The sequence below is a fragment of the Emydura macquarii genome, unplaced genomic scaffold (genome assembly GCF_026122565.2).
Source record: "Emydura macquarii macquarii isolate MOO-44397 ecotype Brisbane River unplaced genomic scaffold, CSIRO-AGI_Emac_v2 contig_2369, whole genome shotgun sequence".
Lineage (NCBI taxonomy): Eukaryota > Metazoa > Chordata > Testudines > Chelidae > Emydura > Emydura macquarii.
Window position 1 is genome coordinate 219910 of NW_027132506.1, and position 16615 is coordinate 236524.

At 50.0% G+C, this 16615-nt stretch overlaps 1 protein-coding gene across 1 annotated transcript in view; it reads left to right on the plus strand.

Moving 5' to 3' along the window:
• RAD54L2 (RAD54 like 2) overlaps positions 1-9093 on the plus strand; it is a 75254-nt gene extending 66161 nt beyond the window's left edge. Inside the window, exons 15-22 of the mRNA XM_067561157.1 lie at positions 325-424; positions 644-849; positions 1578-1753; positions 3660-3856; positions 4828-5024; positions 6030-6104; positions 7250-7342; positions 7654-9093. Coding sequence (XP_067417258.1) covers positions 325-424; positions 644-849; positions 1578-1753; positions 3660-3856; positions 4828-5024; positions 6030-6104; positions 7250-7342; positions 7654-8630 — 2021 coding nt within the window. The 3' untranslated portion in view covers positions 8631-9093. The remainder of the gene's footprint in view (positions 1-324; positions 425-643; positions 850-1577; positions 1754-3659; positions 3857-4827; positions 5025-6029; positions 6105-7249; positions 7343-7653) is intronic.
• The last annotated feature ends 7522 nt before the right edge of the window (positions 9094-16615 follow it).

The following is a 16615-nucleotide window of genomic DNA, read 5'->3' on the forward strand; positions in this document are numbered from 1 at the left end:
GTGCAACTTGGGCTATGCCAGACTCCTGTTCCGCACTCATGCAATACTGCAACTGGGCACAGCCCAAATTCCCTGGCTGACTGCTCTGTGTGTGTTTGACTGGGGAGATGTGGGCACTGGCTGGCACAGCTGAGGGCTTGTGGTAAGCTGGTTCAATTGCCTGAAATGGCTGGGAAGCTCTGCCTTAGCTGGATCTCTGTGGAGTCTGTAGGGTAATGGCATTCTTCACAGGGCAGGTACTCCAAGAATCAGATGAGAACTGTTTTGTATTGACGGGCCCACAGCACAAAGAGTTTTTAAACACATCTCTAATTCCCTTCCCAGGACTGGATGGCAGCACTTCTGCCTCCGAAAGGGAACGATTAATTAACCAGTTCAATGACCCCAGCAACAGCTCTGTTTGGCTCTTCCTTCTGTCCACACGGTGAGTTGGCTGCCTGCCTGGAACGAAGGGGGCGGGTGAAAGAGTGGGTTTCATTGATGGGATGGAGGCAGGAGTTTTTCAGACCAAAGATTCTTTGGCACTTGCTCTGTTTGAAAGATTTGGCTTAAGACCATAGAGGATGTTAACTCCTTAAAATATAAAGGTATTGTAAACTGGTAAGAACAATGGCTTTGCAACTTAATTTTTGTTTTGTTTAAGAGCTGGGTGTTTGGGTGTCAACCTGATTGGAGCAAACAGAGTGGTGGTGTTTGATGCTTCTTGGAACCCGTGCCATGACGCGCAAGCGGTGTGCCGAGTGTACCGCTACGGACAGAAGAAGCCATGCCACATTTACCGACTGGTTTCGGATTACACCCTGGAGAAGAAAATCTATGAGCGCCAAGTTTCCAAGCAGGGAATGTCAGGTAGGCATGAACGCTCTTGCCAATATGTCATCTTGCTTCATTTCCTTATACTCTGTAGTCCATGAATGGAGTCTGTATGATTTTGGTGATGCTGCCTTCTGTCTAACGTTGGAAACAAATCACTGCTAGAAGAAATGACACTGAAGAGGCATTTATGACTGGAGAGTTGTTCTGATATTTTTATCATTTAAGAATGAAGTTTAGATCTCATAAAAACAAATTTAACAGTTTGGTGTTGTATTCCCTGTAAATTTGAGTCCCTGGTTAGTCACTGTAAAATTTTGAGCCTTTCTCAGTGGTTCTGGCAGGTCAGTTATTGGTGTTCATCTTTGCAGCTGCCTTTTTATCACAATGTCCACATACATTTTTAGCTTTCTGATGTGCAAGAGGTGAGCTGCGGAACTTCATCAACCATATCGAATGTACGGTATCATCAGCTTCCAAGTTTGTTTATGCCAGGTCATTAAAGGCCCTCCTCACATTGCTGTAATATAGGAAGAGCAAAGCATTCCCTAGCCCGATTCATGTCAATATTCAAACACCACCGTGATCATGTCTCAAAATGCAGTGGGATAATCCCTGTCCCTCCAGAGAGATTCACAACAGGGTGCTGTGGAGGGTACAAAGTTAGAGCTGGGAAATCGATAGGAGGGAATGTGACGAGTACAGCAGAGATCAGTAAACCGTCTCCTCCCTTCTTTGAATGATGCATTCGCTCCATTCTCCAGATCGTGTTGTGGATGATCTGAATCCAGTGCTGAACTTCACCCGGAGGGAGGTGGAGAACCTGCTGCACTTTGTAGAAGAGGAGTCAGACCCTGCCCAGCTGTCACTGGACTCAGCCAGGATCAAGGAATCTGTCTTACAGCTAGCCTGTCTCAAATATCCTCACCTTATCACCAAGGTAAGAAGAAAGGTACATAATGCTGCTTCCAGATGTCATCACCATTCAGATAAGAGTGTTCCCAGTCAATATTAATTGTAAGGGACTGTGCACGTCTCTGAGACAAGTCCATGATCAGTGTCAAGTATCAGGAAAACTGTTGTTCCATTCTCAAACCCAGGACCCCAGGTTCATTAGCAGAATTCTTTAGGCCTTTGATAGAGAGTGGAAGAACGCAGTTTGGGGTAGTTTGCTTAGGGCTGTTAGAGGTGAGGTGGAATGAAGGATTGTGTGTGTGTCAGCCTGTCTGTCTCTGTGCAGAGATTTATGGTTAAAAAGGAAGACTTCTAAAGGGCAACGTTTATGTGCTGTTGTAAAAACATAAGATGGCCATACTGAGTCAGACCAGTGGTCCGTCTAGCCCAATATCCTGTCTTCTGATAGTGGCCAATGCCAGATGCTTCAGAGGGGATGAATAGAACAGGTCATCATCAAGTGATCCATCCCGTTGCCCATTCCCAGCCGCTGGCAAACAGCAATCCCTGCCTGTCCTGGCGAATAGCCGTTGAGGGACCTATCCTCCATGAACTTCTCTTTTGAACCCTCTTATAGTCTTGGCCTTCATAACATCCTCTGGCAAGGAGTTCCACAGGTTGACTGTGTGTTGTGTGAAGAAATGCTTCCTTTTGTTCGTTTTAAACCTGCTCTCTATTAATTTCATTTGGTGACCCCTAGATTTTGTGTTATGAAGAGTAAATACCACGTCCTTCTTTACTTTCTCCACACCAGTCATGATTTTATAGACCTCTGTCATATCCCCCTTAGTCGTCTCTTTTCCAAGTTGAAAAGTCCCAGGCTTATTAATCTCATTTCACATGGAAGTTTTTCCAAACCTCTGATCATTTTAGTTGCCCCTTTCTGTACCTTTTCCAATTCCAATACATCGTTTTTGAGATGGGGCAACCAGATCTGCACACAGTATTCAAGATGTGGACGTACCGTGGATTTATAGAGAGGCAATACGATATTTTTTCATCTTATCTATCCCTTTCCTAACGATTCCCAACATTCTGTTACCTTTTTTGACTACTGCTGCACATTGAGTGGCTGTTTTCAGAGAACTATCCACAATGACTCCAAGATTTCTTTCTTGACTGGTAACAGTTAACTTAGACCCCATCATTTAATATGTATGGTTGGGATTATGTTTTCCAAAGTGCATTACTTTGCATTTATCAACATTGAATTTCATCTGCCATTTTGTTGCCCAGTCACCCAGTTTGGTGAGATCCCTTTGTGACTCTTCGCAGCCTGCTTTGTACTGAACTATCTTGAGTAGCTCTGTATCATCTGCAAATTTTGCCACCTCACTGTTTACCCCTTTTTCCAGATCATTTATGAATATGTTGAACAGCGCTAGTCCCAGTACAGATCCCTGGGGGATATCACTATTTACCTCTCTCCATTCTGAAAACTGACCATTTATTCCTACCCTTTGTTTCCTATCTTTCAACCAGTTACTGATGCAGGAGAGGACCTTCCCTCTTATCCCATGGCTGCTTACTTTGCTTAAGAGCCTTTGGTGAGGGACCTTGTCAAAGGCTTTCTGAAAATCTAAGTACACTGTAGCCACTGGATTAGCCTTGCACATGTTGTAGATATTCTGAATAACATGTTCCTGTGCGTGGTGAGAACATGATGGAGTTTGTGCACAGGTTCTTTACAAGAAATGACCATACGTGCCCATTGCCCTGGTTCTGAACTCTTCACCAAGGACCTGCCCTGAGGGAAGGCAGATATCAGTATGCAGAGTACTGCCGGGAGCCTTCGGCCTGGGATACAGGGAGGGATTGCTGCCACTTGGGTTCGTCTGCTGCCCTCTTGTGGTATGTTAGCATCTAAATACATTTATGTGCTGTGACCACAGGAGCCTTTCCAGCATGAGTCGTTGCTGATTGATCGGAAGGAGCACAAGCTGACCAAGGCAGAGAAGAAGGCAGCAAAGAAGGGCTATGAGGAGGAGAAGCGAGCATCCGTCCCCTACACCCGTCCATCCTATGCGCAGTATTACCCAGCCAGTGACCAGAGCCTGACAAGCATCCCTGCCTTTAGTCAAAGGAACTGGTGGGTGCTCGTTTCTTTCCACTGTGCTCAGGATTCAATCGAGGGGAGAGGCAGGGGCAGGAAAAATGACTGGGTAGATGAAGACGAATGTGTTTCCCTGGGCTTTCTCACTTGGCTCCTAGGAAATGAGACAACCGAGGCAGGGTGATGCCCCCTCTCCTTCCCCCACCAGCTGTAAATATGTAAGGGTAATGAGGCAAAGAAGGTGGAGAAAACAGCTGATTAGAAAGGAAGGCAGCCTTGGGGGCACATGCAGTCTTTCTCACTGGGGGTGGGGTCACTGATTGCAGTGGCTGTGCCTGGGAGAATGGGCAGAGTACTAGACAGAATCCAGACAGGTAGTGAAAGTGTCAAGACCCACACCCCTATACACCCTTTCCAAGCCAGTGTGTCTGTCATCTGCCATCACTCCACCCGCACCGTGTGTAATTCCTCATCCCCACAAGACATCTCAAGTGCAGGCCCAGCTATGTGGAGTCAGTAACACTCTGCACTCCCAATCTGAGGGTCTGGGAATGCTGTGCGAACGCTGGCTGGCTGCTCCCAGATCTCTGCTGTTGGTAAGGAAGAGCCTTACTTTACCAGATCTCTGCCACCCCTGGTTTACAGATGGGGATGCTGAGGTGACCCCAGGGTCAGCGACTCAGTCAGGACTAGCAGCTGGGAGCCCTGACAGCCAGTCCTGTGCTTTAACTCAGGGATCAAGGTTCTTCCCACACAGCGACTTCACTCTCTTAGCGGTCCTGGAGCAGTGAGATTCCTGCTGCCTCTCTCCAAACCCAGGAGCAGGACCAAAGAGTTCCAGGGCTTTGCCTTTTGGATTATTCTGCCTCCAAGAGTAATTGCCTTTGTGCAGAACCTCATGATTGCCCATGTGAACAGCTGGGAATGGTGGAACCAAATCCAGTCGGGACTCTTCCCCAAGAGAACATAACTCAGTTTAATAGTCTCCTTCTCCTTCCTCCCACCAGGCGGCCAGTTTTCAAGGGCGAGGACAAGCCAGTGGCAAGCGTCCGCCCCGTTCAGTCCACCCCCATTCCTATGATGCCTCGTCATGTCCCATTGGGTGGCACGGGATCTGCCTCTGGTTCCAACCCTGCTGTCAACTTCCCCATCAACTATCTGCAGCGAGCCGGTGTCCTCGTTCAGAAGATTGTCACCACGACAGGTCAGTCCCTCCTTTGGAACCAAATCACCTTGAGAACACAGCTGGTTGAGAGAGTGTCTTGGGACACATCCATCCCTCGGGGACAGAACAACGTCCCTGGCCCATGAGGGTGATTGTGTCCAGAAGAAAATGGTCTGATTATGAATCGAAATGTGTCCCTTGAAGCAGGCGCTGTGGCTTTTAAACTGAAGTGCTGCAACACATCCATGAACGTAGACCGGAGGCAAGAGGGGAGCTGCAACAGCTTGGCTGTGAGCTGCCCATTCTCTACTTCAGCTGCTCAGCAGCTCCCCTGCTGCATGGCAAGGGATGGAGGAGAGGGAGTAACTTTGATTGTTCTAGTGCCTGACTCGGAGTCGCTGCCCTGGCCGCAGCACAGGTTAGAGCAGCCTGGGCGCTATACTGCACCGGCTGGCAACAGTGCCTATGGACCCTACACCAGCTGGGGATTGCCAGAGTTCCCTACCCCTCTCTGCCCATTGTACCAGGGAGGGGGTGTATAAGCCAGCCATGCCAGCTCTACTGGACCTGTTATGGATTCCCCCATACCTGGAGAATCCCCAGCAGGTGGTTTTGCCCCACAGGTATACAAAGGGAGTAAAACAGGGCAGAGAATCCATCCCAAAATATTGATTGTGGCTCCTTGATCTCTTTGCATCTTGAGGGCCAAACATATTTCACAGGTCAGGCCTGGTGCACTGTGGGACCCCTTCCAGTGCTCTGCCCCGCGTTCAGTGTTCTAACTGATGGGGCCTGCGGGCTGAGGCAACTTGCCATTCATTACCCCTGACCCCCCCTCATCAGCTCTCAGTCCCAGGCGATTACACTTCTGCTGCCTAAGACATCTTTGTTACTCAACTAAACCCTGTTCTTGTTAGCAGAATTTATTGAGAAAGCCAGCTGGGTGGGGGCGGGGGAGTGTAGCTCTGGATTTCTCCCTCTCTTGTGTGAACTCGTTGTGTAACTTCTCAGATGCTGATTTTCTCCCAGATATTGTGATTCCAGGCACCAACACATCCACTGATGTGCAGGCGAGAATCGGTGCTGGCGAGAGCATCCACATCATTCGGGGGACTAAAGGTAAATCCCTGTTTTGGGGAAGAAGTAAATGCTAATCTCCTAGCCCTGATTTACCAGAATCCCCCAAAATTCCTGTTTCCAGTGCTCTGCTGGCAAGGTTCATTTAATAAACAGGCTTCTTCACAGCTTTAAGAGTCAGAAGAACAGAGGCCTTAGTTAGTTGTGGGTTTAACCGTGATGGGGAGATGGAGGAGCCTGGGCTACTAGTTCTGCAATTTCCTGCCACTGCCCCAAAGGGAATGGTCCTCTTCTAGCACTTCCATCCTTCCCTTCTGAAGAGGACTGGAGATATTTCAAGCTCCAGGTTTGCCCATCTCATTATCTTGACACACAGTCTCCTATCGTGTTTTGGGGTGAATAAATACTGAAACAGCTGCCACCAGTGGAGAAGTCGCTACTGATCAGGCCCAAGGTCAGATTGCAAGGAGATGTGACAGGGCCTTCTCCCTGCCAGTGGAGAGCAGGACTCTGTCTTGTCACCTTTCCAGAGTGTTGTAAGCTCTAACTCTTACACAAGCCTTCTCCCAACAAGGGTGGAGGCAGCTGGCCAGATGTCATTTCTTAGAGACGGGAAAGGGTCCTGCCTGTAACAGAGCTTGCTGAGTGCCACTGAAATACACAGGCAGCACGGGAAAAGGGAAAGTGTGAGACCACAGCCATTGCCCCTGGCAGAGCTCATGACCTGAGAAGGCCCTAAAGGAGAGAACCAGCCTGCACCAGACTGGGGGGTATTCCAGCATTTTGAGTGTTCAAGAGTGCAATCTGGGGCCACTCTCATCTCTAGCCACGGTGCAGCCCTAGGAGCTGCTGCATCTTGGTTTTACAGCCTGCTCCGTTCTATGTAAGTGGCGAATGGCCCGCAGGCTCCTGGCCCATTGCCGGCACAGCTGGGCACCGTTTGGTGCCTCGCGCCTGCCTAATGGATCTGCAGGCCTCTGACACAGCATGTGAGATGACACCAGCCTTGCCTGATGGTAATGCTCCTGGACACTGGTGAGAGATCAGAGTGTTTGGGAATTGGGGGTTGGTGTGTCCTCTCCTCTGTCCTTTTCTCTCCTCTCCTCTCTTTCCCCCTCCATTCCTCCCCCAGTTCTGCAGCCTTTGTTCCTGTGTCTGACGCGTTGCTTCCTCCCCGCCTGTTTCAGGGACATACATCCGCACCAGCGATGGGCGGATTTTTGCTATCCGGACCACAGGGAAGCCGAAGGGCAGTGAAGACCGTCGTACAGCTGCCTCAGGTAGGGGGCCGAAGATCCTCACATACGATATGTGCCCCGAGTGCTCTCCTCCATTGGGCTTCTGTGGGGGGTATTTCAACTGCACCACCTTCCCCAGGACTGCATTTAGGGGACACGTTTTACATCCCTGCCCCAGAGCTTCCTCTGGTCTCTCTTCCTTTAAATTCCACATTTTCTCCCCTCCTCCCTGGCTGATTCCATGGCAGCCCGCCCCCCATCCCCTGCCGAGTCTGCTTGCTCCCTTCTCCCCCTCCCCGACTCTTTCTCTGGACTTCTCTTTCTCACCCACTCCATCTCCATGTTGCCTCCAGGCTCCCAGGGTCCGTCTCTGGAGTCCACAAGCAACGGCAGACATCGTGCCTCGTCGCCCAAGCTGCCTAACACGGAGGAGCTGACTCGGCCCATTTCCCCCGACAGCCCGGAGATCATCAGCGAGCTGCAGCAGTACGCCGAGGCTGCTGCCGCCCGGGAGTCACGCCACAACTCCCCCAGCACTAACGCTGTGCAGGGACACCCTGCCCGGACAGACAACGCAGTCCGGGCAGCTGAGCAGCGACTGGGCATCCATTTCTTGGCCCCGTCGGTTTCTTCAGCCCTGCCAGCCACCAGCCAGCATGTTGAGGGTCACTCAGTGCTGGACTTACGGGGCAAAAAGCGCAAGTCGACCTCGCCCTCTGCCCCGGAGGAACCAGCCCGGAGGCAGCAGAAGAAGCGCCAGCTGCCAACATCTGTTCAGTCGTACGAACATGGGTACCCGGTCTCTGGAGGGTTCCCCATGCCCCCTGTCTCTTTAAACCACAGCCTCGCCCATCCATTTGCCCCCCAAGCAGGAAACTCCCTGTACATGGGCACTGGCTCATCCTACTACCAGCTGCCCAACTTACTACCAGACCCGCAGCTGGTGTTCCCTGTGACTACTGACCCTCTGCTGACAGCTGGCACCGCCAGCTCCTCTGCTGCTACCTCAGCCGCCGCCAGTGTCCCGTTCATGCTGAATCCCTCTATGACGGGGATGCTGCCCAGCTACTCGCTACCCTTCACACAGTCACTCCTGCCTGAGCCCAGGATGTTTGCTCCTTTCCCAGCCCCCGTTTTGCCCAGCAGCCTTCCCAGGAGCATGGCGTCTGCCTACCCTGGCTACATGTCCCCTCATTCGGGCTACCCGACTGGGGGCCTCCTTCGGTCCCAGGTGCCTCAGTTTGAATCCCAGGAGGTCTCGGAGGTGGGATGCAGCTCCAATGATGACGAGGACAAAGACGACGATGTAATAGAGATCACAGGGAAATAATGGGCCTGGTTCCTGTTAGATCTCAGCTTATCCAGGAGTCGAAAGTTGCAGGACCGTTCTGAAGCCAGGATTTCACCTCTGGGCCATGGCAGCAGGGCTGGAGGAGGAGGTGTTTTTAGATGTCAAGGATCTGCATTGTATTGGGGAGGAAGGGTGGGGAGAACAAAACCTGAATGGACTTGCAAGGGAGGGGTGGGGGAAGGAAGCAGCAATGCAAACCACAGGAGTGCCTCCCTTGCTTCCTCTCCTGCACTGTCTGTCTGTCTGTCTGTGTTGTCTGAAAGGGAGACTTGACGTTGCAATTCAGTGCCCCTTCTCAGGCCTGGAGACACTGGGTTGATATCAGGCTGTCTGTGGAAGCTCCCTCTCGCTCAAACTGCCTTATCTGTGAACTTGTCTCGCTCAAGGAGGCCCGGGGTGGGGATGTGCCCCAGGAGAGGGTCTCGATGAAGAGCGTTTTTAATTGGGGCGGGGAGGAGCAGGCTATGTGTCGTGTGTGTAGGAGGGAGGGCGGGAGGGCGGGGGGTTAATGTGTAAACCAATTGTCTTTCATCTTCTTCAAAATTCAAAACCCAGCGTCTGACGGCTTGTGCCAGGCCCCTGTGATGGGTGAGGTGGGGACCTGTCACGTGGCTTTCCAGGCTGCTCCCCCAGGGCCCTTCTCTGAGGAGCCTTTTGAAGGCAGTGACTGTAGCAGGCGGATCCTGTGATTTTGGTGCTGGCTGATTGAGCCAGGGTTGGGTTGGGACCCTTTAAATCTTGTAGCGGTTTGAGGGGAACCTGGGGACTTTCCCAGTTCCTCCCTCTCCTCCAGTGACGCCCTCCCCCTGGCTACCTGGGTATGCCTCAGGCTCTAGGAGCAGGTGGGGCGGGCGCAAGTGGACCTGTTTGACTCCTAGCAACCCCAGCCAGCAGGGCAGTTGGGATATGGATACCATTGCAGACCCAGCGCCCATCTCCATGGACTCTGTGATGGGAGTGACTCCCCCGTCCGCAGCATTGATACATTAATTTATTTCATGAAGGCAGATATTTATTGTTTGGGGAATTTCTTTCTACTTTTTACTCATTTTGATGTATAAAAGCAAAACAAACCCGCTGGCTTCCATAATGCAGTGGTTGCTTGTTGGGTTGTCTGTATGCGGGAGATGAGACATAAGGGCCATTTGACCAAAGCATAGTCTGACAGCAGGACCAGCTGCGACCGTTCCCCAGTAGCCTACTCCCTTGTTCGGTTTGGGTACAGCGATGTGGCATTGGCTATGCCATGTACACCCCTTTGCGGGAGCCTGTGACGGTGTCTGTCGGTACAGCATTGGGGATAATGAGAAACCTCTTGGACTGGCGGTGGGATGGCTCTGGCACTGTGTTTGCTGGGCAGCTAAGAAATAAAAGTGATTCCTTCTCTTTCTGGGAGGCTGGTCACCTGGACTTGTGACAGGTGGGTTTGGGGATGTTGTGAAGTGGGGAGGAGGCTTGAGCACCTCTTGCCACTCTCCCAGACCCCCCAGCTGACATGTGGAGCGCTGTTGTGGGCTGGGGAGTCTAGCCTTTCCCAACGGTAGAGGTGTCACCTGCGAGTGAAAGGAGAGAATGCCCCTAGCCGAGAGTAAATTGCACTGACTTATTCACTTCTGGGGTCTGCGTTCAAATCATGCTCTTGGTGTTGAGATGCCACCTTTGTCGCCTAAGCTAGAGGGTCTGCCATTCTGTGTGCACGCATGCACTGGGAACCGCTGAGTGGCTTCACAGTTTGCAGTCTTGGAAATTCAATGCCAGCTCAAAGGCCCAGATCCTCCAAGGTATCTAGGCTCCAAAGGCCCATTGATTTCAATGATTTCAATTGATTTCAATGGGCGTTAGGAGCATAAATACCTTGGAGGATCTGGACCGAAGCGTCACAGCTCAGGGGGAGAGAGAGAGAGAGTATTTGATGTCCTTGGCAAGTGGTCTGTGCTGTTGGGCCCAGGGCAGCTGTTGGCACAAATCTGTGATCAGGAAACCCCCAGGACTGATGCTTCGGCACAGTCATTGAGGGCCACTCAGAGCAACTCCAGCGCAGGAGGGAGGGACTGGGTATCCTGGTATGTTGTGTATAGGGTGACCATACATCCCATTGTGGCCAGGTCGCTCCTTTTTTTAAGCTTTGTCCCGGCCGTCCTGACTTTTTTGGCAAAAGTTGGCATTTGTCCCATTTCTTGCCAACTTCATCAGTTGGCAAACGAGTCAAGTGTCCGCTTTTGTCAAACTAGCGGGGTGCAGAGGAACGTGTGAGAGGGGGGCGATACCAGCCCCACACAGGGGTAGGCAGGGCTTTGAGCAAGCAAGGATGCCAGCTCTGCACGGAGTGGGCAGGCAGGGCTTGGGCAAGCAGCAATGCTGGCCCCGCATGCTGCCGGGGGGGGGGGAAGAGGGCAGGTTTTGGGCAAGCGGTTTGGGTCAGCCCCACATGGGGAAAGTGTGAGGGTGGCTCAGGCTATCGCCATGCGGTGTCCCATTTTTCCTTTGGGAAATACGGTCACACTGATTGTGTAAGGTGGCTCTGAAAAAAGGGGAACTGCTTTATCGAGGGCAAGTGTTGTGCGTGCATGTGTGTACCCTGACAAAAGTGGGACGTGACGGGGCTCTCTCATGGGCTTTCTCTGTTTCGATGGACGTTGTCTGTCAGACATAACCACACCATTCATAGAAGCCTTAGATCTACAGTTTAGCTATGCAAATTATTTTGAAAAAACAAACATTAAAATAGTGCTTTCTTCTTCAGTGTATCCTAGGAGTTGAACACCAAGCGGTTCTGTGCAACTTCTGGACAACTTGTCTTTGGATGTACCATGGGAATAAAAAGCAAACAACCCTCCCCCCCAAAAGAACAAAGCTAATTAACTGAGGGTGTCCATGTGAGTTTCGCCAAAGACTTGACTGCTGCATCTGTGAGTTGTGCCCTTTGCAGTTTGTGTCTCCATCTTGTGCAAAATACTGTGACGTTGATTGGATGACAGCTATCTGTGGTGTCTCTAAAAGGCTCTCAAAAACTCCAGGGGATTTGGGAAGCAGACCTAGGCAAGGGGGCTTCTTGTCGAGAATAGCAAGGATTCAGACCTGCAGGAAATCTAAACAGTTCTTGTGGTAGGCAACTGTTGATTCAGGCTTGGAGCAGTCTTGTTAACCAGAGTCCTTTTGCATGGATTATGGTTCCTTCATGGTGTTTGCCAGGGTAGCACATTTAATCTGAATGCTCCTGCTAATTCTTTCTAATGGGGGCATTTGGTGTCTTTCCTCTGCTGAAATGAGGCATGAAGATTTGACTCTAAACAGCAGCTTAATGTGTGGTTCTGGATGCTCCACCTGTAATTGTCAGTAGCTTTCACAGTGACTCTGCTCATTGCCCCACAAGTAAAGCACCAGGGGCCTCAGGGGGGCACTTTGGATGGCATTGGAGTGGGTAGGCTGCTGGCACACCCTCACTCAGGGGGGTGGAAGGTGAATTTTTCTGCTCACAGGAATAGGCATACCTGGGATTAATTTAACCAAGCTCTGTAACCATAGGAACTGGAGACTGATATGTCCTCTGATAGCCATAGGAAATGTATCCCTGTAATTTACTTCCCCAGCCACTGGATGACACTGTTGTTTCACATGGAATATTTACTTCCTCCAAGCGAGTAGGTTAAAACGTGTGTGGTTTGAAGCCTGGTTTTTGTATTCAGTCAGGGAAGCTAGGAAAACGAACACGCTTTGCATTGTGCAGATTCCCTCGTTACACTGACTCTTGCAAGCAGGGACCTTTCTGTCACTGGCAAACTTCTATCTCCTCCTATCTGTTCATAGCACATTCAGTGCTTCGAGCACACATCCTCCATAAACTATTGGAGCCTGATAGCCCGACAAGTAAGTGCCTGGGTCGAATCCCCATCCTGTACCCCAGCCAGCATTGCATCCTGACAAATGCTCAGTCCACACTACTTCCTCCCCCACAAACCCTGCCAGTTTCCATGCGTCATCTCTCAAAAGCTAGGGAGTGCTTTAAAGATGAAACCTCAGTGATTCGGGGCATCAGAATTGCCACTGTCACAACGTCTGGGGAGAGAGGAGCTCATCGCCTGGAGAGAAGGAAGGGTTGTGGAGGTGAGTTCCTCTTCCCTTTGTTTTCTGTTAGTGCTGAAAACGCCCCATCTCCCTGACGCCGACCACCGAGACCCACTGGCTGTGCGACATCTTCCAGGAAGGTGCCGTTTCTCGTGCTTCCGGATACATGAAGTGCAGGGAATGCAGATGGACAGAGATGGGGGATTGGAATGGTTTAATGACTCGTGCATAGAATGTCAGGAAGTCCTTTACCTGACACTGTTACAATCTCCAAGAAGGTCTGGGACAGTCAGAGATGCTATTTCCAATGGAGGCCTCTCTGAACCCTATTCCCCAACACTTTCTGACGTAGGGTACGTCTGCATTACAGTGGCACAGCTGCGCTGCTGGAATGCTGTAGTGTAGAGCGAGAACAGATTTCTCCGTTGATGTAAGCATTCCCCCTCTCCAAGAGGTGGTAGCTAGGTGGATGGAAGAATCCTTCCATTGACCTACCCGTGTCTTGACCAAGGGTTAGGTCGACCTCACTATGTGAGTTTTTTCACAGCCCGGAGTGATGTAGCTAGGATGACCTAAGTTTTAGGTGTAGACCAGGCCCTAGTCTCCTTACTCTTCTTCCACAAGCCTCAGTCTTCCCTCTTTCCCTCATCTCTCCATTCCAGACTCTGTTTTCTCTAGCTGACACAGTCATGCTTCAAGAGGTCCTCTTTGCTTTCTTGACCCCTGTGACGGGGCTGTCTCTGCTAATTTTCTGACTCCAAATGGACTGAGCCAAGTAGCTCACAGTTCATATGTGTTCTGCAGCTAACACTGGCAGTAGGGACAGGGGGCTTGCTGATAAGCATTTGGACACTAAGGAAGATTCCTGGGCAGAGCACTGGGGAATTGTGCAATCCTTGGGTTGCACTTTGGCTGCCCCTTTCAGTCGGTATCGAACTGTGATGAGTAGATTTTTACTTACTGAGGCTGTGCTGTTTTGATTATACTTTCTGGAGCAGCAGGGATATTGGGGCAATTTCCACTCTGTACCGCTACAAGACACTAAGACAGTTTTTGGGGAAGAGGTGACTTTATAACTGGTGTTTCTGTGAATTGTATAGAATGTTCCTAATCTCAGTCCAGTCTTGCTTGGGCAATGTGTGCTCAAGCAGTTCTGCAGGGGGGAGCGTCTTGTGTTCAGTCCCACTGATGTCTTCAGTGGGGACGGAGCTGGGCGAATACTGCCAGCCAGACTTCCTGCTGGGAATGAAAGAATTCACTTGGCATTTTGCTCTCTGGGAACAATCATGTGATTGAACTTCACTAGTGCAAATACTGATGGAGAGCATCCTTTCACCTTGTACATTTGAACACTTCTGGAAAGCAAATTCAGGTTGGCTTTCCATGGGCATTTGCACCAGTAAGTGGATAAATGTTGTCTAATGAATTCAAATAATTGCTAAATTAGAGAAAATCATGGTCTGGACGTTCTGCAAACAGAAAGGAGCAAAGTAAAGCAACTCTATTCACAATGAATGTGCTTCTCTGCTCTCTCAAGGGAGGTCAGGTAGTCCAAATCTGAGGGGGATGGAGGGTGGGGGAAATCTAGTCCAACTGGGATACACTGGGAATGGCTCCTTCTTGCAAGCTGAAGAGGAAAATAAACTCATCTGCAAAGAAAGAGGATGTTGTAAGTGGGGGATGATCAGCAAAATGGGTTGGGGATAGGGAGAAATCCCCATATCCTCCACCCTATCCTGTACTGAAACGATACCACTAACAGCTGCACTGTGTTTTAGGTCCTGTATTGTTAGTCATCCAGCTTGCATTCAGAAACTCTCTGGTAGATCTACTTGTATAGGGGAGTGTGAGCGAATCCATTGATAATGTTTGTTTTTATTTTTGTTTTTTGTTTTTCTGTTTTTAATACCGCCTTAGTTTGTGGCCTGTCTTTTGTGATCGGAAAGAGGAGTTACTGTAGCAGGGTGGGTCGGTTGGCCGGCGCACACATGATCATGTGCTTCCCTCTTCTCTCTGTCTAACGGGGCGCACTCGCCTGATCTCCCAGAACAGAGACTTTGAACAATTTGTTGTTTATATGATGTATTTATTTTTACTTGTGTTTCATGTCATTTTTTAAAAAAAAACAAATAAATTGTAAGTTGGTATAACTGCCAATTGGTTCTCTCTCTTTTTTTGGTAAAATAAACTTCAAAATTTAAAAAAAAAAAAAAAAAAAAAACGACTTTTGTCTGAAATGGCTTTGCTTTTCATTTGCATGTTCACAAATTATGTCATGCACCTGCTGACAGAGCCAGGGATGTGTGAAGAGGTGTAGGGAGCTTGTTTGTTCTGGAGTTAGAGACAAAGCTTAATGCATTGAGGATGTCAGTCCTACAATGCAGCAACACACACAAGCATGTGCTTAACTCCCATTGAATTCAATGGGGCTTTACTTTAAGAATGCGCTTTGCTGAACTGGGGCACTGGTAAATTTCACTTTGATCAATGATAAGTGAAAACTGATAGTTCTCAAAGTGTGCAGGATCCCAACAGAATCACGCCCCTCTTTTCAGCAAATGTTTAATATTCTCAGGCTGCAGTGAGATCTGTTAATACTAAAACTCCATTATTTTGTACAAGTGAGGAGAATATTTACTGCAAGGGATTTACTCCTATTTATTTACTCTAGTGGAGGGCAGGGGAAATCAGAGTGAAGCTGCAGAGAAGGGAATCCAGCACAGACCTGTCCCAGCTACCTTGGTTTTCCTCCTCTCAGATTTCAAGAATGGGCTTTGTCCAAGTTAGTTATTCTTGCAGGGGGCTCAGAGCCCTTTCCTCCCAAGGCAGACATGTCACACAGTCCTCCGCCTTCATATCACCAAGTTCCTGAAGGCAGTTCTTGACCAAACCCTCTTGGTGAGCAACGGAACCTAACACTCATTCTCCAGGCCGCCTTAGCCTCATTTAAATGGGCAGCTGGACATCCCATTTCCTCTCCATCCCCAGTATGTCCTTCCCCCGCCCATCACCTCTGCATGGAGAGTCAGCAAACCCAAGGCCCTTTCCATGAAGGAACCTTTCTCTATTTTTCCTTGAGGGTTCAGACTCAAATCTCACGCTGACCATCAACTCAGCTCTGCCTTTCACACCAACCCGTGTAATTCCTTCATGCCTTCCATCTCAACCCTCCGCAGTGCCAACTCCCATGTGGTGGATGTTCTACCTCAGAAGAAGAAAGGAATGGAAGAGGGTAACTATTGTCTGTCCTGTCCCTGGTGGGGCGCCGAAAGGTCTTAAGGCCCAGATTAGTTCACTCAGGCCTCAACCCTAGCCAGCAGAGCTGCATCTGTGGGTGTCCCAGCCCACTGTGCCAGAAAACTGTTCCTCTCCTGGGATGTGACCAGCTGTGACCTGTTCCCCTTCTATACCATGCTGAAGGTTTAATATCCTTGTCAGCAAGAGACAGCCTCCAGCTCCAGGAGCCATCAAGCTGCCTGCAGTGCATAATGGGTTTTCTTTCGTGGCCTCCCTACGTCTCCATCGCTGCCTCAGAACAGTAAATGGATTACCGGGCACAAGGGCCCCACATGTGCCATCTGGTTTTCTTCCGGATGGGAGGATCCCAACCCGGGAACCCTCCCTGATTATTGCTCTTGTTCTCTGGAGCCCAAGACTAACTTCTGCCTTTCGAGTTCCCAGCGTTGGTGCTGTACTGGAGATTCATTCCAGGCTGGGACTAGTGTCTCACGAGAGCACTGCAACACAGCAGAGGCCATCAATAGCAGAGGGTTTCCCCGACGAGACCAGATGGCAGGTAAAGGGGAGAATATAACCAGTTAAACGTTGCAGCAAGGGAGGTAATTATCGCTGTTCCCCTTTTACCCAGAGCCAAACACTGGGTCAGTAGCAGAGCTGGG